The sequence below is a fragment of the Cebus imitator genome, unplaced genomic scaffold (genome assembly GCF_001604975.1).
Source record: "Cebus imitator isolate Cc_AM_T3 unplaced genomic scaffold, Cebus_imitator-1.0 Scaffold52, whole genome shotgun sequence".
NCBI classification, from domain to species: Eukaryota; Metazoa; Chordata; class Mammalia; order Primates; family Cebidae; genus Cebus; species Cebus imitator.
In genome coordinates this window covers 1,126,265-1,149,403 of record NW_016107367.1, presented here as the reverse complement: position 1 = coordinate 1,149,403, position 23,139 = coordinate 1,126,265, and the positions used below count along the sequence as shown (strand labels likewise).

At 44.1% G+C, this 23,139-nt stretch overlaps 1 protein-coding gene across 1 annotated transcript in view; it reads right to left on the bottom strand.

Moving 5' to 3' along the window:
• Nucleotides 1-23,139, bottom strand: part of MOK (MOK protein kinase) — a 36,849-nt gene that overhangs the window by 8,274 nt on the left and 5,436 nt on the right. Inside the window, exons 3-8 of the mRNA XM_017528085.2 lie at nt 11,042-11,131; nt 8,195-8,265; nt 7,798-8,020; nt 4,439-4,506; nt 3,101-3,186; nt 910-987 (exon numbers count right to left, since the gene is read on the bottom strand). Of these exons, the coding sequence (XP_017383574.2) occupies nt 910-987; nt 3,101-3,186; nt 4,439-4,506; nt 7,798-8,020; nt 8,195-8,265; nt 11,042-11,131 (616 nt within the window). The remainder of the gene's footprint in view (nt 1-909; nt 988-3,100; nt 3,187-4,438; nt 4,507-7,797; nt 8,021-8,194; nt 8,266-11,041; nt 11,132-23,139) is intronic.

Below are 23,139 nucleotides of genomic sequence, written 5' to 3'. Positions count from 1 at the left end.
TATACTGGCATGCTCTCATTTAAAATTATACAGCACATATATTTTTAATGGAAAATTGCTTTTTTATTTTTCTTTTTGACAGTTTATAGAGGTTTCTTTCACATCCTCAACTAGGTATTAGGAACACCATGTAATTTTTAAGACTGTTGTCAAATTTGGGGAAACTTCTGCTAAGTTTCTTTCATATCTGAGCTATAAGATTTCATATTTCAAGTTTTCTATGGAGTGAATGCTCTTTAATCTTTGAACTAACCACATTCAGAGTATTCCTAGAAGACATCCCAAAATGAGATGGCCAGCAATAATGTAACTATTAATACATGGAAGAGACGCAAAGCACATAAACATATCTCAGCCACCCCCTAACGAGATTCCAGACACATCCAAGGCGTTCCATGGTTACTCTCAAAGAGGGGAAGTATGACGTGGGAGAGGTTGAAATATCTTATTTTTGCAAATTTATCAAAATATAAAAAGGTGGTGAAGACACCGAAAGGGCCTGTTTTGGAAGGCACCGGGCAAGCCAGCCCTGTGAGCTGCACAGTGACTCCACCTCTGCTCCAGCACACATGGTTTTTCTGAATTTTGAAACGGGTAAAGCAGGTTTGGGAAACTGCCAATTAAAAAATGAAGAAACAATCAATAGACGTTATTAAAGAATGACAGAATTGTATTTTTTTTATTTTTAATGGACACGTAGTAATTGTACCTATTCATGGGATCCAGAGTGTTATTTTGATCCGTACATACAATGTGTAAGGATGAAATCAGCGCAATTAGCACGTGCATCACCTCCAACACTGGCCACCGCTCTGTAACATTCAGAGTGTGTGTGCTGTGGTTTCAGTGGGAATAGCACTGAGCGATGGTCACCAGAGTAGCATGGTATGACAGCCTCAGCCAGCCTACGTTGACGATGAAAATGTCCGGAGTCACTCGTAAACCCAGTGTTCCGCTAGGCTTTCCTGTATATGTGGAGATTTCCACCTTAAAGGCGGACAGATCACACTTCAAGAAGTTCATTCAGCTGCTTTCAGTTCCCAGTCCACAGGAGGGGCCATTTAGTGCATCTGGTGCAGTGCCCTGTGGCCGCCCTGCACTCACTGCCCGAACTGGCTGTGCCTTGGTGCCTTGGCTTTCTACTATGTTTGAAGACTCTTCATACCACACACCCGGCATCACAGTTTACCCTTGTTCCAGAAGATGTCAACTTTACTTGATTTGAATTTTCAAAGTGTGTGTTTTAAGTCATTAAGTTTGAAATCTGCGCAACGACGTGTTCACTTAACAGTTTGGAAATCCACTTTCTCTCTCCATCAGCACATATGGCATTTGACCCTTTTGGTCCTAAGTTTGCAATTTATTTTGAAAACTAAAATTATTCTTTTTCTCTACTTAACTGTTTATAACATATAAATAGAAAGTAATTTAAATTGTAAAATGTCTAGGTGCAATGAACTTTTTCTTTCTTTTTTTTGGAGGAGTTTCACTCTTGTTGCCCTGGCTGGAGTACAATAGCGTGATCTCAGCTCACTGTAACCTCCGCCTCCTGGGTTCAAGTGGTTCTCCCACCTCAGCCTCCCGAGTAGCTGGGATTACAGGCACCCACCACCACGCCTGGCTAATTTTTGTATTTTTGGTAGACACAGGGTTTCACCATGTTGGCCAGGCTGGTCTTGAACTTCTGACCTCGTGATCTGCCTGCCTCAGCCTCCCAAAGTGCTGGGATTACAGGTGTGAGCCACTGTGCCCGGCTGCAATTAACTTTTTCATGTACTATTATCATCTTTTTATTGTTTCACATAATTTATCATCAATTTTCCAGAATTAAAATCAAAAGAATCAAAAGTAAGGCCTTTATCAGCTTTCTCAAGCTTGAGGAATTCTGGAATCTTATTCAATTAATATCTACATACAGCTGAAAAGAAGGCAACTTTGCATTCCCCTTCACACATGCAGCAGGATGAGCTGCTGGAAGTTTGTCTCATCAGGTGCTCCTGGGTCTTGCCATCAAACCCAGTCTCACTGCCCCCTGACTTAGCCTGGCACTCAAGACACCCTTCAACCAATTCCTCTCCACCACAAGGGTTCTTGGACTCCTGTGAGTGGGTTGCTAAGACACAGACTGCCCCTCCTCGTTTTCAACCACCACATTTCTGCTTCAGGACGTCTGCAGTGGGGCCCCATAAGTGGCCTAACAAGAGCCCAGATGCAGCTACTAGTCCCGGGTCCTCACTTCGAGAACCATGCGCCACCTCAGCCTTCTTGCTTATTGAATGCTGAGAGGAAGTCACACGTGCACTCTTCTCTGGATGCTCCCAAAGCTCTCCTGTTTAGTACTTACCCTCCTGATGTTCCATCCTAGGAATGCCCATCCCAGCCATGTCAACACATTCAAATCTGACTCACATCATAAAACTGTCATTAGCGTCATCTGAACTTGGGAAACATGGAATCTTTTAGGAAAAGTCTATCCAATCTTCATAATCACCTAGGAGTCTTTTAAAAAGCAGATTTCGGCCAGGTGTGGTGGCTCATGCCTGTAGTCCCAGCATTTTGGGTGGCCAAGGCAGGTGGATCACGAGGTCAGGAGTTCAAGACCAGCATGGCCAAGATGGTGAAACCCCATCTCTACTAAAACCATAAAAATTAGCCAGGTGTGGTGGCAGGCACCTGTAATCCCAGCTACTCGGGAAGCTGAGGCAGGAGGATCGCCTGAACCTGGGCGGCAGAGGTTGCAGTGAGCTGAGATCACACCACTGCACTCCAGCCTGGGACTCCATCTCGGAAAAAAAAAAAAAAAAAAAAAAAAAAAAAAAAAAAAAAAAAAAAAAGCAAGGCCTGAACCTAGACCTAATGGAGCCACAAATGAGAATGGTGGCCAGGAATCTGTGCTTCTCGGATGCCTTCAGTCCCAGGTGAGAGTCCTCCTCAGGTGCCCGGCCTTCCTGGCTTTCTCAGGTCTCCTCCTGGAAAATCCCTATTCACAGCCTAGGGGTAAGGAGGGGTTACTGCTAGAGTGGGGTGTCAGGGCAATAGTGTGGGCTCAGTGGTCTGAACAGCTGGAGACCGCACCCTTGCAAAGGAAGGCACTGCCTACCCACTCTCCAAAAGCTTCTCCAGAACTTTCCGCTCCAAGACTGTATCTGGTTCCCATCAGATTTTTGTTTTCAAACAGTAAGTAAACTAGAGTACAATTAACAAGCCACTCAGAAGTTTCTCATGTGCCCCTTACTGAATGCCAGTGACCTCAGCATTTACCTCATCGGCTGTAGCTATCCTGACCAAGGTAATTTTTACAAGTTATTTTTTACCAAATAGTCTCGTTAAGATGACTCTAAGGAATGTCATATTTAATAGTAGCAATTTTTAAAAAATAAGTGAACACAGTGATAAACCATGGCATTCCCTGAACTCAGCACTAACTAAAGGAATACAGCTGCCAACGTGGCCTGCATCATGACGGCATCCCAGCACCACCCCTCCCAGCGAGGGTGGAGAGAACCACGACTAGCCACTCACTAAGGCAGATGAATTTTGTGTGTGTGTCCAGGTCTCATTCTGTTGCCCAGGCTGAAGCGCAGTGGTGCAATCATAGCTCACTGCAGCCTCCAGCCATCCTCCCACCTCAGCCTCCTGAGTAGCTGGATCTACAGGTGTATGCCACCACACCTGGCTATTTAAAAGAAAACTTTTTTTGTACAGACAGGGTCTCACTATGTTGCCCAGGCTAGTCTCGAACTCCTGTGCTCAAGTAATCCTCCCGCCTTGGACTCCCAAAGAGTTGGGACTACACGCATGAGCCACTGCACCTGGTCCTATGAATTTAACTGGAATAGTTAAAAAAGAGAGCAGAATCAGATACAGCTGTGTAAAAGAGTAGCTGCCTCTGTAGTCAGATTATGAGGGATACTTAACCTTTTACAGTTTTTCTTCCTAAATTCCAAGCCAGGTTTTCCCACTGCAGACGGCATGAGCCCAGAGCCATAAGCGCAGACATCCAAATACACAAACTAGGATTGCTGATGACGTAGCCATTCTCTATTCACCCCAATTACTAACTCACACCAAAGAATGCAGGGACAATCTTCCAAAGTGAGTGGTGGACACAACGCCTTCACCGTCCCTTCCCCAGGCTCCCACACCACTCTTGCCTTCGTGGCACACCCACAGACTGGCTTACTCAGGACCCATCCCAACCCCCCCATCTAGCACGGCAGGCCTGGAAGTCCAAACAACGTTCTTCAGGCTGCCTTGCAGCTGGGGGTTCCAGATGTGACTTGGGCTCTGCCTAAATGGGACCACTTGGGAAAGACGCTTCAGGCCCAGGCATAGGGGCAGATGAGAGAGGGAAGGCATCCATTCTGAGGGCACAGGTCACGGCTGCCTCCTCCCCCTGGCAGAGGCGGCCCTGTTCCAGGCCTGGTGACTGCAGCACCTTTATTCTGCAGTGTTGCCAGCGGCAGGGGCAGCAGCTCGATCATGGGCAGCAGCTGTGAGAAGCGACTTCCAAGAAGCCAAGCCCAGAGTCAGCTTCTTCAGTCCTCCCAACAACTCTGGCAACCTATCTGCATCACAGTCATCCCTCTGGAGTTCATCAGAGAACAGGGAATGCTGTTGTTTCCAGCTGAAAGGGAGAATCAACACACCCACTCCCAGCACATTTAGTCTTTAAATAGCAACTGGAGAATTCCTTCTAAAAAGGCACTACTCAAAGCACTGTCCATAAACTGATGCCGGTTTCAGGGACTGGTTGTTACAGAATAACTGCTTAGAACCGTTTATAGTAATTTTGTGACGTCTAAGCACCTGTTCCCTTTTCTGGTCATTCATTTTTACTGTATTTTATAAAAATTCTAAGGGCCGGGCGCGGTGGCTCAAGCCTGTAATCCCAGCACTTTGGGAGGCTGAGGCGGGTGGATCACGAGGTCAAGAGATCGAGACCATCCTGGTCAACATGGTGAAACCCCGTCTCTACTAAAAATACAAAAAATTAGCTGGGCATGGTGGTGCGTGCCTGTAATCCCAGCTACTCAGGAGGCTGAGGCAGGAGAATTGCCTGAACCCAGGAGGCGGAGGTTGCGGTGAGCCGAGATCATGCCATTGCACTCCAGCCTGGGTAACGTGAGTGAAACTCCGTCTCAAAAAAAAAAAAAGAAAAATTCTGGTCTGCAACAGATTAGAAATAAAACAACTGGTCTTCTGCGACAGTTTTAGAAACATTGGTCTAAACACCAATTGAAAATGACCTCTCCCCTGCCTTAAAACCTGATAATGTCTTCCCACTGAACTTAGAATAATGAAAATTCTTACCCTCGCTCTACCAGCCTCATTGGTGGCTGCCTACTCCATTTCCTACAACGCTCCTCCATGTCCTCCAGCCACACGGGTCTCTTCCCTCACAGTGGCCTCAGGGCCTTTGCACTGGCTATCCCTTTGCCTGAAGTACTCAAACCTTACCACTCTCTAACACACTGGCCTGTTTTAGTCGCTGACAGCCTTATCCCTCTCTGGAATTCTTGATCATGTTAACTGATATTCTTGATAATTTCTTCACTTGTTTCCTCTCTCTCCTCGAGTGTGAGCTCCACATGGGTGGGAACTGTGTCTGTTGTGTTCCCCGTGTCCCTGCCTCTGGAATAGCCCATGGCATGTCACCGCAAATGAGACATCCTCTCCTACACCTGTCTAATTCTACCACTCCTCCAGGAAAGCCTTACTTTCCTAGCCCGCACCATCTCTGCCTCATCTGACACCTGGTCAACAAAGAGAAAATTACCCCAGCAATTCCTTTTCTCTTATATCACTTTCATATACTTTATGTGGACGCTAGGCTATATACTCTTTCAATATCAAGAACACGCCTCTGACAGGCTGCTTCTCTGTCTTCCCAGTTCTTGCCAGACCGTGCACACTGCCATAAAGACAAGTACACAACTCAATAATGGCTGTGTGATCGTTCCCTTATTTCATTATTACCTCATTCTTTAGCGTTTAATAGTGCTCCTCAATATTCTAATAACCTAAGAGTGGCAATTTGTGTCATAGGAATGGTCATTCTGGTAGCGAAAGCCTTAGCGATTGATTCAGTTTTCACTAAATCACTATCATCGTCAACAGCGGGTGCTCAGTGCCTTACATGAATAGAGGCACCTAATTACTGTTGATATGTGAGGCCAAGGCGAGTGGATCACCTGAGGTCTCGAGTTTGAGACCAGCCTAGCCAACACACAGCAACTTGCTGAAAATTGCCCCGTCTTGTTGCGTTATTCATTTATGTATTTATTTTTTCTTGAGACAGAGTCTCGCTTCAATGGATAATCTGGAGTGCAATGGCACAATCTTGGCTCACTGCAACCTCTGCCTCCCAGGTTCAAGCGATTCTCCTGCCTCAGCCTCCCAAGTAGATGGGACTACAGTCACATGCCACCATGCCCAGCTTTTTCACATTTTTGGTACAGACAAGGTTTCACTGATCAGCCAGGCTGGTCTTGAACTCTTGACCTCAAGTAATCCATCTGCCTCAGCCTCCCAAAGTGCTGGGATTATAGGCATGAGCCACCACACCCAGCCTTTATTTTTATTTTTTGAGACAGAGTCTCGCTCTGTTGCCCAGACTAGAGTCCAGTGGCACAATCTTGACTCACTGCAACCTCCACCTCCTGGGTTCAACCGATTCTCCTGCCTCAGCCTCCTGAGCAGCTGGGACTACAGGCACACACAACACCCTGCTAATTTTTTGTGTGTATTTTTAGTAAAGACAAGTTTTCACCATGTTGGTCAGGATGGTCTTGAACTTCTGACCTTAAATGATCCACGTATCTTGGCCTCCTAAAGTGCCAGGATTACAGGCATGAGCCACTGTGCTCGGTTTTATATACATCAACTTTTATGGATGCAGAAAAACCTGCCTACTGCTGGGTATGGTGGCTCACGCCTATAATCCTAGCACTTTGGGAGGCCACATGGTGAAACCCTGTCTCTACTAAAATACAAAAAATTAGCTGGACGTAGAAGCATGTGCCTATAGTCCCAGCTACTTGGGAGGCTGAGGCAGGAGAATTGCTAGAACCCAAGAGGCGGATGTTGCAGTGAGCCAGGGTTGTGCCACTGCACTCCAGCCTGGGCAACAGAGTGAGACTTGCCTACCTATGCTATTTATTTTGTTAGTACTGTACCATCACACACATATTTTAAGTCACATATAAAATACATGAATATTGATATAATGCTTTTTTCCCACTATCCAACTTCCTAAAAACAATTTTATTTGGACTCTTCATATTTATCTTCAACATCAGTGTCTTTGTCACAAAAATAGTTTATTGATCTACAAGTTTCCCATAGCACATCATCTTCAGTTTGGCCCAAATTGTGAAATACAGCATCAAAATCATCTATGATGCTGTCACTAAAATTCAATTCCAAGTCATAGTCACTCACGTGACAGTAGGTGCAGTTGTTTTTTATTTCTCTTCTAGGTATAATGTGATTTGTAAATGTAGCACTTGCTGTGTTGCTTTCTTAGTGAGATATACAAGGTTCATTTGTCCTGACATCTAACACAACCAAGAGGTCAGACCCCCAGGAACGCTTTGCTTGCTGTGGGCCAGCCAGCTCTCTCCTTTTCTCCTGTTCCCCTCAGGGACCTCTATAAGTATCCCACACCAGCCCTGACGAGGTCATCTCAGGCAAACATGCTCTCCTAAACAGTGCTTCATTGTTCAGAAGAAAGGAAATGAACGAGAGCCCTGGAAAATGGCAGGAGCTTCCCTCACATGCAGGGGACGATTTTACAGGGAAAACTCTGCCTTAGAGACATAGAACAGAATGTTGAGCAACAGCAGATCTGGGGAGCAGAGAGGACTCCAAGCCAGCAGGCCTGTGCGCATGTGCCCATGGCAGGGCTGGCTGCGGGTGCTCTGCAGCACAGCTGCCCCTGCTGCCTCCCGCCATCCTCGCCCAGATCTCATGCACACCCAGAGGGCCTGGGGCTTCCTTTCTTGTTTGCAGCCATGTTCTGAGTAGACAAGCCATCAGGGAAATGCCTCCCCATGAGTGAAGTGGCGCTGTACAGCATATTACATATAACTATGGCACTATGATGACCCATGATGTTGCGAACAACTAAGCACATATGAATTACAAGCCTTAAAAGAGGGCCTTAGATTAGCTTTCAAATTACTCTACGTACCTCGTATTAGCTCATAAATATTCATGTCCATAAGTTCACATATCAGTGCAAGAGAACCAGATTTTCTGTCACTGAAGAAGAAAGCAAGTTTTAAAAATAATTTTTCTTGCCTTAATCAGAAAATATAACCCAATATTTAAATCACTTGTAAACATTTTTAGTAAACATAAGGCACTACCACATGAAATACTACAGTGTAATCGCTAAAACAGTAAAGGCTTTGATTTTAAATCAGTATTTCAGGTACAATTAATAAAAATACCAGCAAAACCCAACTCTGAACAAAATTGTAAAAGTCGAGTCGGGTGTGGTGGTGCATGCCTGTAGTCCCAGCTACTCAGGAGGCTGAGGTGGGAGGATCGCTTGAGCCCAGGAGTCCGCTATGCCGATCGGGTGTCCACACTAAGTTCGGCATCGATATGGTGACCTCCCGGAAACAGAGGACCACCAGGTGGCCTAAGGAGGGGTGAACTGGCTCAGGTTGGAAACGGAGCAGGTCAAAACTCCCCTGCTGATCAGTAGTGGGATCGCGCCTGTGAATAGCCACTGCACTCCAGCCTGGGCAACATAGCGAGACCCCGTTTCTAAAAAAAATAAAATAAAATAAATAAATAAATAAAAGTCGAAAACAGATATATCTTCAAAATATACAATTAACTATCAGCAGAAAGAAGAAAAAGGTTAGGGAGTTGGCAAGCAAAACAATAAAAGAGGCCAGGCGCAGTGGTTCACGCCTGTAACCCCACTCTGTGGGAGGCTGAGGTGGTGGATCACTTCAGGTTAGGAGTTTGAGACCAGCCTGGCCAACAAAGTGAAACTCCATCTCTATGAAAAATACAAAAATTGGCTGGGCATGGTGGCATGCCTGTAGTTACAGCTACTCAGGAGGCTGAGGCAGGAGAATTGCTTAAACCTGGGAGGTGGAGATTGCAACAAGCCAAGTTTGTGCCACTGTACTCCAGCCTAAGTGACAGTGTCTCGAGACCCTGTCACAAAAAAAAAAGAAAGAAAAAATTAATTCATGCTCCATGACTGCAAATTTAATTTTAATTTAGCTAGATTCCTTCCATGTAATTGGGATAAATCACAATGAAGGAGTAAAAACCAAAAAGCAGTCAGGGGAAAAAGAGAAAAACGAGTCACATTACAAAGTGTGTGATATCCATGCTGACACAGAATGGGGACAGAGATTGCTGGCTGAGCCACCAACTTCTCCTGAGTTCAAGCAGGCCCTTAAAGGGTTCCCAGAGTCATGAGCAGGAGCCTGTATCCCCAGACTCTACTCTCGGTACCTCCAGTCTGGCTGGAAGGGGTCTTGGTTGCTGGGAGCCCCACGTGAGACTCTGGACAGAAGCACTTTGTAAAGGGTGTGGAAAGCGCGTGATGTGCATGCAGTGTTGAGACCATTACATATGAACTGCAGTCTCTAGACCTGGCCCAAACTGACTTCTAAGAACGCTGCAGGTCAGGAAGTCACACAGTTATAAAAAGACATTTCCCTTTGAGTTTAAAACTGTTCCATCCTCTGATTAAAATCTACTAGACTTTAACTGGCAGCGCTGGAGTTCCTTGGCAGATATTACAGGCCAGCCTCCCTCAGAGGCACAGCGAAGCTTCTACACCAAGGTGCCCCCTCTCAGAGTGGTGGTGCCCTTCTAGTCCACAGCGTCCCAAAATCCTGTAGCCTGGCTCTCTGGCTCAGCGGGGTCTGTAAGCGCAGCACAAAGCTGCCAGGAAGAAGGTTTCCCAGGCTCAGGCAGGCACTGAGGGATAAGCTGTGCTCTGCCTTCTTGACTGATAGATAAACTTTATGGAAACTATTCTATAATTAGAACAGAAGTGAAAAATCCCCAAAAATGTTATCAATTATAGTAAGAAAGACTACAGGAGACTGTTCAGAAATGGCAACTGGCAGGACAGAGTGAGAATGTACAATCCCTGAAATAACACAACAGTGCTTTCCCAGTAGGCCAAAATTCACACTCAAGACCTCAGCAGCCTAACTGAGCTACAGGAAGGCTATTTGCATGACAGATGGTTTTATGATGTGTGGTCACCTAAATGAAAGCATTTCCACATTAAGAATCAGATGCTGGCTGGGTGTGGTGGCTCAAGCCTGTAATCCCAGCACTTTTGGAGGCTGAGGTGGGCAGATTACCTGAGGTCAGGAGTCCGAGACCAACCTGGCTAACATGGTGAAACCCCCATCTCTACTAAAAATACAAAAATTAGCCAGGCATAATGTCTGGCACCTGTAACCCCAGCTACTCAGGAGGCTGAGGCAGGAGATTGCTTAAAACCAGGAGGCGGAGTTTGCAATGAGCCAAATCTCGCCACTGCACTCCAGCCTGAGTGACAGAGAGAGACTCCATCTCAAAAAAAAAGAAAAAGAGAAGCCGGGCACGGTGGCTCAAGCCTGTAATCCCAGCACTTTGGGAGGCCGAGGCGGGTGGATCACGAGGTCAAGAGATCGAGACCATCCTGGTCAACATGGTGAAACCCCGTCTCTACTAAAAATACAAAACATTAGCTAGGCATGGTGGCGCGTGCCTGTAATCCCAGCTACTCAGGAGGTTGAGGCAGGAGAATTGCCTGAACCCAGGAGGCAGAGGTTGCGGTGAGCCGAGATCGCGCCATTGCACTCCAGCCTGGGTAACAAGAGTGAAACTCTGTCTCAAAAAAAAAAAAGAAAAAGAAAAAGAGAGAATCAAATGCACATTTTCCCACATAAAAATGTGATGTGGTATAAGATGAAGTGAAAATGGTTACTCTCTGAGCTACAAAGCAGATATTCAAAATGTCTACCAATCAAATTTAGATAACTTTTCAAGCTCCAAATATACTTACAAAACCACTTCATGCAACGTAAGAATGTTTGGGTGTGGATTCAGGCGCCTCAGTGCTTGGATCTCTCGTAGGCTGTTGACTTGCTCAATACTATTGTGTAGGTAAAAATGGATAGCTCATTCACAATTTAGGTCAACTTCAAAATTAGAGTTACTTATTATCAAGGATCACAATTTTAAAACCCACAAGTATTTCAAGCAAGTTAATCAGGTTTTATTTCCCATTAGAAACTGAAGTTAAGCATACCTCATTGCTGCATTAAAAAAAATCAAGGTTCTTACAGCTTAGAACATATGTTAAAATTTTTCCCATCTAAGATCCTGAAACAATACTAGGTAGTTTATTTTACATATTAACAAAAATAATTAGACAATAAAACTTATGATTAAATTTATTAATAAGATTAATAATTAAGATTTATTCTTCAGTTTATAGGTATACTATCTGAAAATGAGCATTTCAAAGTTCCAAGAGGAGACCCACCCCTTCTTTTTTTTTTTTTTTTCTGAGACAGAGTCTCACTCTCTCATCCAGACTGGAATGCAGCGATGCAATCATGTCTCACTGGAGCCTCAACCTTCCAGGCTCGGGTGATCCTCCCACCTTAGCCTCCTCAGTAGCTGGGACCACAGGTCCATGCCACTATACCCTCTCAAACTCCTGCATTCAAATGATCTGCCCGCCTCAGCCACCCAAAGTGCTAAGATTACAAGCATGAGCCACTGCGTCCAGCCTCCTTCTTATTTTTAATAACTTTTTTTTTTTTTTTTGATATCTTTCTTTTTTTTTGAAATGGAGTTTCCCTCTTGTTGCCCAGGCTGGAATGTAATGGCGCGATCTCAGCTCACTGCAACCTCCACCTCCCGGGTTCATGTGATTCTCCTGTCTCAGTCTCCCAAGTAGCTGGAACTGCAGCTGCGCGCCACCACACCTTGCTAATTTTTGTAATTTTAGTTGAGACGGGGTTTTACCATGTTGGCCAGGCTGGTCTCAAACTCCTGACCTCAGGTAATCCACTCTCCTTGGCCTCCCAAAGTGCTAGGATTACAGATGTGAGCTACCACACCCAGCCCTCTTTTCCATTTCATTCACCTGGTGACAAGCATTCTCTTGGCTTGTGTCTTATTGCAGGCTCTTCTTTATGAAGACTGCTCCGCCAATACAAATCATGCCAATACAGTGCAATCAGGCTCAAAGTCTGAGGCCAGCTGTCACTGCCCTCTAGACAGACCTCTTTTGAGAATGCCACTTACCACAGTGGGCCCATGGGGTCACACCCAGTTGAATAATTCAATTCACCAGAAATTTTCATCTCAGGGGCTCCAAAAAGAACTAACTGTGGGACTGTTTTTTCAACTGGCAAATTCTGTTCTATCAACTTTTCACATATAATGGAAAGCTCAACATTTTGTGTTTGAAGAGTAGTTATACCCAGTAGTATTGGCGTAGTTTTAAATCAATATGGCTGAGGCCAGGCGTGGTCACTCATGCCTATAATCCCAGCACTTTGGGAGGCCTGGGTGAGCAAATTGCCTGAGGTCAGGAGTTCCAGACCAGCCTGGTCAACATGGTGAAACTAAAATACAAAAAAAAAAACCCACTAAAAATACAAAAATTAGCCAAGGGCAGTGGCAAATGCCTATAATCCCAGCTACTTGGGAGGCTGAGGCAGGAGAATTTCCTGAACCTGGGAGGCGGAGGTTGCAGTGAGCCGAGATTGTGCCACGGCACTCCAGCCTGGGTGAGCGTGAGACTCCATCTCAAAATATAAATAAGTAAATAAATACGGCTGAATATTTTAAGTCACTCTCATGTTAGCCAACAAATAGAAGCCTGACATTTAAGAAGAGCCTGAAAATAGAATAGTCTGAAGAGTCTAAGAATATTTCTGACTAAAAGTTACAGCCCCCATTTTCATTACTAGAGTGTATTTCCTCCCTCACATTCAAGTTGTTATTCAAAATGTTAGCAACTCGCACCCTAGGTCCACAACCAAATCAGAAAAGACCTAGTCCACCATGCTGAAGCCAGGTCCTCGAGGTGACCAGAACTAGGAAGTGCTGAACAGGGGACCCAGGTGACACTCAGGAGGCTCTGGACGGCAGCCATTTACCAATGAAGACGAATCATTCGATATTCTACAATGCACAGAACAGAAAAAAAAAATTCCAGACCAAAATGCCAAGAGTGTTGATATAGAGAAATCCTACTTCAGGTAGAAAGAACAAAAAGCTAACAAGCTAGCACTAGTTCTAATTTTTGAACACCCTATCTGAAAAACTTAGCTTTTACAACTGGGCAGCCGAACAGCCATGTGATTTAGACAAATATCCACTCTTCTCATGTGTAACAGAAAAACCAGTTATCACACCCCCGAAGCATATTTTGCTTATTATAGACAGGATTCTTTCATGTCTCCACAGGCATTCACTGAGAAATAATGAACTAAGACAAACATTTAGAAAGGCACATTTTCCTGGATGACTGCTAGATACCAGGATCTAGCAATTGTTCAAGTAACAGTGCTTAATAACATTCAAATCAACTCTGTCCCCACTTTTAAAATCATGAAAAAAATCTAAAAAATACTGGAAGTAACCACTTTTCTTTGCCTTGGAGTTGCTCTGAATTTTGTGGTCAGGTAACATTCAGTTTGTTTATTGTTCTGTCGGAAACAAAATACCACAAAATTGAACATAAGAGGAATGTAGGCAGCCTTTGCTCCAAAAAAACCAAGATGACATTTACCGTAATTGGAGTTTTTCTACAAATGGAACAAATTATGATTATCCGGACTCAGACTTTAAAAAAAAATTTTAAAGATCAGCCAGGCACAGTGGCTCATGCCTGGGATCCCAGCACTTTGGGAAGCCGAGGTGGGTGGATCACAAGGTCAGACATTTGAGACCAGCCTGGCCAACACAGTGAAACCATCTCTACTAAAAATACAAAAAATTAGCCAGGCGTGGTGGCGGGAGCCTGTAATCCCAGCTACTAGTGAGGCTGAGGCAGAGGTCGCAGTGAGTCGAGATCATGCCACCGCATTCCAGCCTGGGTGACAGTGCATGACTCCATCTCAAAAAAAAAAAAATTAAAGATCAATTATGAAACATCAACATTTCATCTTATTGGATGAATTTTATGGAAAACAAATTTATCTAACCAGTACAATCTATATGAAGAAAGTCCTCAATTAAAGCAAAGCAGCAAAAGAAATGGCTATATTACTATTAGACAAAGTAGACTGCAAAACAAGGAAGATTACTACTTAGGATTCCATGATGATAAAAAAAGGCTCAATACATAAGGAAGCCATGACTACTGTAAATGTGTATGTGCTAAATAAAATCTTTTTTTTTGTTTTGAGACGGAGTCTTATTCTGTCATCCAGGCTGGAGTGCAGTGGCATGATATCAGCCACGTCCATGGAGGTTGATCACTGCAACCTCCATCTCCCAAGTACAAGTGATTCTCCTGCTACACCCTCCTGAGTAGCTGGGATTACAGGCGCCTACCTTCATGCCAGGCTATTTTTGTATTTTTAGTAAAGACAAGGTTTAATCATGTTGGTCAGGCTGGTCTCGAACTCCCAACCTTAGGTGATCCACCCCACCTTGGCCTCCCAAAGTGCTGTGATTATAGGCATGAGCCACGGCACCCAGCCTTTTTTTTCTTTTTGAGACGGAGTCTTGCTCTGTTGCCCAAGCTGGAGTGTAGTGGAGCAATCTTGGTTCACCGCAATCTCCATCTCCCAAGTTCAAGTGATTCTCCTGCCTCAGCCTCCCAAGTAGCTGGGATTACAGGCACCTGCCACCACAACTAGCAAATTCTTGTATTTTTAGTAGAGACAGGGTTTCACCACATTGGCCAGGCTGGTCTCATACTCCTAACCTCAAGTGATCCACCAACCTCAGCTTCCCAAAGTGCTGGGATTATAGGCATGAGCCACTGTGCCTGGCCTAAATAAGAGAATTTTAATATACATAAAGGAAAAGTTGACAGGACTGAAGAAAAAGATGAAGATTTTAGTATCCTACTCCCGTAATTGACTGAACAATCTTTAAAAAAAAATCAGTAAAGATACAGAAGATCCTAACAGCATTATTAACTACCTATTCTAATCGACATTTATAAACAGTATATTCAAAAGCTGTATGTGAAATATTCTTTTCAAGTATATATGGAACATTCATCCATATAGATAATGTGCTGAAGCATAAGGTAAGTCTCAATACATTTCAAAAGACTGAAAACTTTACAGAACACGTTCTCTGATCACAATGGATTAAATTAGAAATCAGTAATAGTAAGCTATCTAGAAGAGTCTCAAAAATTTGGAAATTAAACAATAAAAAAGAAATCACAAGGGAAATCAGAAAATATTTCAAACCAAATAAAGCACAACATATAGAAATGTATGAGATGCAGCTAAAACAGGATTTAGAAAGATATTTATGTGTAAATACTAAATGAAGAAAGGGTTAAAATCAAGTATCTAAATGTCCCCCTTGGCCGGGCGCAGTCACTCACGCCTGCAATCCCAGCACTTCAGGAGGCTGAAACAGGTGGATCACTTGAGATCAGGAGTTTGATACCAGCCTGGCCAACATGATGAAACCCCGCCTCTACCAAAAATATAAAAATTAGCTGGGCATGGTGGCACATGCCTGTAATCCCAGCTACTTGAGAGGCTTAGGCAGGAGAATCGCTTGAACCTGGGAGGCGAAGGTTGCAGTGAGCCAAGATACTGCAGTAAGCCAAGATCCGAGGCAGGGGGATCACCTGAGGTCAGGATTTCGAGACCAGCCTGGCCAACATGACGAAACCACGTCTTTACTAAACATACAAAAATTAGCTGGGCATGGTGACACGTGCCTGTATTCCCAGCTACTGGGGAGGCTGAGGCAGGAAAATTGCTTGAACCTGTGAACCTGGAAGGCGGAGGTTGCAATGAGCTAAGATTACCCTATTGCACTCCAGCCTGGACAACAAGAGTGAAACTCCATCTCAAAAACAACAACATAGCTGAAATTAAGCAAACAAATAAATGGTGGGATGGTTATACCATGTTCATGAGTTGCAAAGTTCAATATTGCTAAGATACACATTCTTGGCTGGGCGTGGTGGCTCATGCCTGTAATCCCAGCACTCTGGGAGGCTGAAGCAGGTGGATCAGGAGGTCAGGAGAGACAGACCATCCTGGCCAACATGGTGAAACCCCATCTCTACTAAAAATATAAAAATTAACCGGGCATGGTGGTAGCCGCCTGTAGTCCCATCTCCTCAGGAGGCTGAGGCAGAAGAATCGCTTGAACCCAGGAGGTGGAGGTTGCATTGAGTTGATATCATGCCACTGTACTCCAGCCTGGGTGACATGGCAAAACTCTGTCTCAAAAAAAAGAAAAGATATGCATTCTCTCCCAAATTGAACTATAGATTCGATACAATCCTATTCATAATGCCAATATACCTGGCTAATTTTTGTATTTTTAGTTGAGACAGGGTTTTACCATGTTGCCCAGACTGGTCTTGAACTCCTCTGGGCTCAAGTGATCAGCCCACCTCAGCCTACCAAAGTGCTGGGATTACAGATGTGAGACATCATGCCTGGGCTGTTTTATTTTTTAATAGAATTGATGAGCTATACTCCTATAATCCTCACAGAAAAAAAAAATTGAGCTGATTCTAAAATGTATATGGATGTACAAAAGACTTCGAGTAGGCAAAATTGTCTTTGAAAAGATGAAGAGTCAGATCCCAGCGGCCGGGGCTTCAGGAGCCCTGGAACCGGGATAAGAAAAAAAAAAAAAAAGAAAAGATGAAGAAAGCTGGAAGACTTATACCATCTGACCTCAAAACTTACTGTTAAGCTACATTAATCAAAACAGTATGGTACTGGCATAACAACAGTCAAGGAGAGCAATGAAACAGAATAGAGTCCAAAACAGACCTATATTTTTGCAGTCAATTAGCTTTTGACAAAATAACTCATTGAGGGCAAGGAAAATCTTTTTTTAACAAATGATGTTGGAACAACTGGATATTCATTTGGGGGAAAAAATGATGCTTGATCCCTACTGCACTCCATTCACAAAAATTAATTTAAGATGGATCACAGAGCTAAATATAAAAAGTTAAAATGATAAAGTTTTTAGAAGAAAATACAAGACAATATATTCACAACCTGGAAGTAGGCAAAAATTTATTCTAAGAAAGCAGAGAACAATAACCATAAAAAATTCCATAAGTTGGACTTCACTGACGTTAAAAAAGTTCAGCACATGAAAAGATCCCATAAAGAAAATGGACAGGCAAACCACAGGCTTGGAGAAACTAATTGCAAAACATATCTGATAAAAGACTTCTATACAGAATATATAAAGAACTAAACACACAAGCAACCTAATTTTTAAAATTAGTTTTTCTCTTTTTCTTCCTTAGGATGGCTTTTTTTCTTTTTTTTTTTTTTTTTTTTTGATGGTTTGTTTTTTAAGCTTTAAATTTTTAAAGGGGCAAAAACTTGGACAGACAATTCATAAATGAAGATACATGAATGGCCAATAGGTACATGATCAAGTGCTCATCATCATTAGTCATCAGGGAAGTAGAAATTAAAACTACCATTAGATAATTCCACACGATCATCAGAATGGCTTAAACTTAAAAGGCTAACAACATCAAATGCTGGTGAGGATATGGAGCAACTGGAATTTTCATTCTTTGCCAGTGGTAGTGTAAAAAGCTACAATCACTTTGAGAAAAGGCTTGTCAGTTTCTTACAAAGTTAAAAATATACCTACCCTTTGATCCAGTGATTCTGTTTCTAGTAACTGCCTAAGAAAAAATGAAAACATATATGTACAAGTAGAATTTCCATATTTCTTTTGTTGTTTTTTTGAGACAGAGTCTTGCTCTGTCACCTAGGCTAGGGAGTGCAGTGGTGTGATCACGGCTCATTGCAGCCTCAACTTCCCAGGCTCGAGCAATGCTCCTATCTCAGCCTCCCAAGTAGCTAGGACTACAAAAGTGAGCCACCATACCCTGTTTGTTTTGTTTTTGTTGCAGAGACAGAGTCTCACTATGTTGCCCAGCTTGGTCTCAAACTCCAGGGCTCAAGCAATCCTTGTGCCTCAGCCTCCCAAAGTGCTGGGATTACAGAAGCAAGCCACCATGCCCAGCCTAAGAAGTCAAATTTCATAGCAGCTTTATTCTTGGTAGCCCAAAACTGGGAACTATCCAAAAGTCCATTAACAGGAAAATGGATAAACAAATTACGTTGTAGTCACAGATTATAATGAACATTGCTCAGCATTAAAAAGGCATAAACTGGCCAGGTGTGGTAGTTCACATCTATAATCCCAACACTTTGGGAGGCCGAGGCGGGTGGATCACCTAAGGTCAGGAGTTCGAGACCAGACTGGACAGTGAAACCCCATCTCTACTAAAAATATAAAAATTAGCCAGCCGTGGTGGCCCAGGACTATAGTCCCAGCTACTCAGGAGGCTGAGGTAGGAGAATCGCTTGAACTCAGGAGGCAGAGGTTGCAGTGAGCTGAGATTGTGCCACTGCACTCCAGACTAGGCAACAGAGCAAGACTCTTCAAAAAAAAAAAAAAGGGCATAAACCACCGAAAAACAGTGAGGATGAATCTCAAAGACATAATGCCGAGGAGCTGGACACAAGAGCACATACTGTGAAATTCCATTTAATATGAATTTCTAGAAAAGGATAACAAAAAAAAAACAGACTAGTGACTGCCCGGGATGGTAGTGGGAAGCTCACTGAAAAGGAACATGGAAGAACTTTCTACGGTTATATTAATGTTCTACATCTTGATTACATGAAAATATCTACTTGCCAAATTTATACAGACACACAACGTACTCTTCAAGGTATATAAATTTTACTTTTCAAAAAAAACTGAATAATGTTATAGATTGCATGTTTGTGTCCTCCAAAATTCGTATGTTGAAACTCTAAACTCCTGATGGGATGATACGAGGAGGTGGGAGTTCTGGGAAGCAATTAGAGCACATGGCATTAGTGTTCTGAGAAGAAACACAGAAAGACTCCAGAACTTGCATCTTCTCTCTCTCTGCCATCTGTCATTTGAGGACACAGCAAGAAGAGGGCCGCCTGCAAATCCTAAAGCAAGCCCTCGCCAGACAGCAGACTTGTCTGCCAGCACTTTAATCTTGTACTTATCAGCCTCCAGAACTGTAAGAAATAAATGTCTGCTGTTTAAGCCATACGGGATACAGTATAATTTGTTACAGCAGCCCAAGCTATATGGAGACATGTAATAATGACCAAGTAGAAGAAGTATACTGCATGGAGGTACAGATTAAATAAAAATCACAGGGTTGTTGATTCTGGCTGCTGGGTACCTAGGGTTAATTACTATTCATTTTGTACCTGTTTGAGGTTTTTTTATATTATATTCTTTTTAAATTAAAAAAAAAAAAGCTTTTAGAGAGACTCATTAGTTTCTTGCCTTTGTTTTTATTCATAACTTACACAGCAGACTTTTTATTTTTGTAAAAGTAATTTGAGGACTACTTAGAGGTGTGACTTGAGAAAAACTAGTACCACATCTAGACCTGACAGTGGCATCAGGGTCTGCAGCTGGGAGGAATGGTGGGAAGATCACCAGCTCTGGACCTACACAGACCTGGGCTCAGACTCAGCTCTACCACTTGCCAGTTGGGCAGCAATGGGCCGGGTGGGGAACTCGATCTCTGCAAACTTTAATTCCCTAGTCTGAAAGATATAACAATGCATCTTCCTCCCAGGACTTCAGTGAGGATTCAATGACACATGCATATAATTCGCCTGGTACCGTTCATGACACCAGATACGTAGTGAACAACTGCTGTATCAATTTTACTATTATTATCTCACTTCCATCTTCAAATAGTCTTCAAGCTCTCCTAACTTGTATTATCTGTTATGGAAAAACTGATTTACATAGCAAGTTGCTTTATCTCGTGTGCCAGCACTGCACTAAGCTCTTTATCTGCCTTATTTAATTTCACCCTCACAGCAATCTTACAGGGTAGATACTGTGGTTATCCCCGTCGTATAAATAAAGAAACAGAGGCACAGAGAAATTAAGGAATTGTCCAAGATCACATTAACTAAAGTGAAAGAGCTGCTGGTTCTGATCTTTGGAGTCAGAGCTAGTAACCCTATGCTGAACCCTAGGTTCAGAAGACTTGTGCCAATGTCACTGCCTCAGGGCACAGAGAAATCCTACAAATACCAAGATTAGGGATTCTTTTTTTAACAGACTCATTCCATTTCTTCTATTTCCATAGGATAATCTAAAAGCATAGCAAAAGAGAACTGTTTTTTGTTATTGTTGTTCGAGACAGGGTCTTGCTGTGTTGCCCAGGCTGGGTGGCACAATCATGGCTCATTGCAACCTCAACCTCAACCTCCAGGGCTCAAGCAATCCCCCCACTTCAGCTTCCTGAGTATCTAGGACTACAAGCACCACCACTATGCCCAGCTAATTTTCGTATTTCTGTTTTTGGTAGAGCAGGGGTTTTGCCATGTTCTCCTGGCTGGTCTTGAACTTCCAGGCTCAGGTGTTCCTCCCACCTTGGCCTCCCAAAGTGCTGAGATTACAGGTGTGAGCCACTGCACCCAAAGATAGACTATTCTCGACTGTGCACTCTTGGCGAGTACTGGTGGAGGAGAATTCTAAGGATATACCAGAAAAGACGCGCAGCGGACTCAGTTCTGTTGAGGCCTCAGGCAAGTAAGTAACTTCCTTATCCCAAACTGAGGCCTTGAGTTACTCAAAAGGCAAACAATCCTCAGGAGTGAAAGTGCCCTCCCTGCCACAGTACTAATGTGTTATGTGTATTTTTTTTTTTTTTTTTTGAGACAGAGTTTCGCTCTTGCTACCCAGGCTGGAGTGCAATGGCACGATCTCGGCTCACCGCAACCTCCGCCTCCTGGGTTCAGGCAATTCTCCTGCCTCAGCCTCCTGAGTAGCTGGGATTACAGGCACGCGCCTCCATGCCCAGCTAATTTTTTGTATTTTTAGTAGAGACGGGGTTTCACCGTGTTGACCAGGATGGTCTCGATCTCTTGACCTCGTGATCCACCCGCCTCGGCCTCCCAAAGTGCTGGGATTACAGGCGTGAGCCACCGCGCCCGGCCTATGTGTATTTTTTTTAACCTTTTGTTAACTTCATATTAACTAAAATTTCTGCAAAGGCCATCCATTTCTATTTCAATTAAAGCAAAAGAAAGGGGCAGAAGTGAACACTGGAGGGGGTAAGGGCTAGAGGCTCAAATACCAGCCTCATTCTGCCCAAGTGACTCAGTGTGACTTTCTACTATTAGTGCTTCACATTCCTCACACCACCTACACGACTGTGCAGGATGACTCTGAGGATTCATTTACACAATGATTAGTAAACAGAGATGGATTTGTGTGTGTGTGCTGTTACCTAAGTAAGGGACATGGCTTCCTGGTGGTGAAGCACATCCTGGGTCTGCTCACTGCCAAATCCATCACACACCAAAAGTGCCTGGTCCACCTGAGTTGTTTCTTCCTTGTCAAGGAAGGCAGAATGAGACGGTCTCACTCGTCGCCCAGGCTGGAGTTCAGTGGCACAAACACAGCTCATTACAGTGTCACCTTCCTGGGTTCAAGAGATCCTCCACTTCAGCCTCCCAAGTAGCTGGGACCACAGGCACACACCATCACGCCTGGCTGATTTTTAAAATTTTTTTGTGGAGACAGAGTTTCCCTTTGTTGCCCAGGCTGGTCTCAAATTCCTGGGCTCAAGCAAGCCTACCACCTTGGTCTCCCAATGAGCTGGGATTACAGGCATGAGCCATCATGCCAGGCCAAACTATGGGATGTGTTCTAATCAGCTGCTTTTAAAGTTAAAGGCAATGGGTTGGACACAGTGGCTCAGGCTTGTAACCCCAACACTTTGGGAGGCCAAGGCAGGTGGATCATGAGGTCAGGAGTTTGAGACCAGCCTGACCAACATGGTGAAACCCCATCTCTACTAAATATACAAATAAATTAGCTGGGTGTGATGGCATATGCCTGTAATATCAGCTATTCAGGAGGCTGAGGCAGGAGAATCGCTTGAACCCAGGAGGCGGAAGTTGCAGTGAGCTGAGATCACACCACTGCACTCCAGCCTGGGTGACAGAGTGAGACTCCATCTCAATAAAAAAGTTAAAGGCAAAGAACATAAATTGTTTTTGAAATACAATGAATGATTACACATAGAGTAAGGAAGGCCACTATCCACTGCACATTTACCATGTGCCCCACCTTGTTAGTTTCCTGTTCATTCCTTTGTTTTGTCCTCAGGCACTCACAACAAGGAAGCCAAGATTCAGGTGGACCAGGTGTGTGAGGAATCTAGCAAATGGTAGGTCCAGGATGTGCTTCACCACTAGGAAACCACGTCCCTTAGGTAACCGCACAATCTTCCCAGGGACTGAGGAGGCGTGAGAACGAACTTCAATAAACTGAGCATTCTTCATCCCCCAGAGAACTGTTCCTTAGAATATTCTAAACTTCTCTGAGGCTGGACCCAGTGGCTCACACCTGTAATCCCAGCATTTTGGGAGGCCAAGACGAGTGGATCACTTTGAGCTCAGGAGTTTGAGACCAGCTGCAATATGGCGAGACCCTGTCTCTAGAAAAATTAGGCTGGGCGCGGTGGCTCATATCTGTAATCCCAGCACTCTAGGAGCCAAGATGGGCAGGTCACTTGAGGTCAGGAATCTGAGACCAGCCTCTCCAACATGATGAAACCCTGTTTCTACTAAAAACACAACAATTAGTTGAGTATGGTGACACAGGCCTGTAGTCTCAGGTACTCGAGAGGCTGAGGCTGGAGAATCACTTGAGCCCTGGAAGCGGAGGTTGCAGTGAGCTGAGATCACACCACTGTACTACAGGGCTGGGCGACAGAGTGAGACCCTGTCTCAAAAAAAAAAAAAGGCCGGGCGCGGTGGCTCAAGCCTGTAATCCCAGCACTTTGGGAGGCCGAGGCGGGTGGATCACGAGGTCAAGAGATCGAGACCATCCTGGTCAACATGATGAAACCCCGTC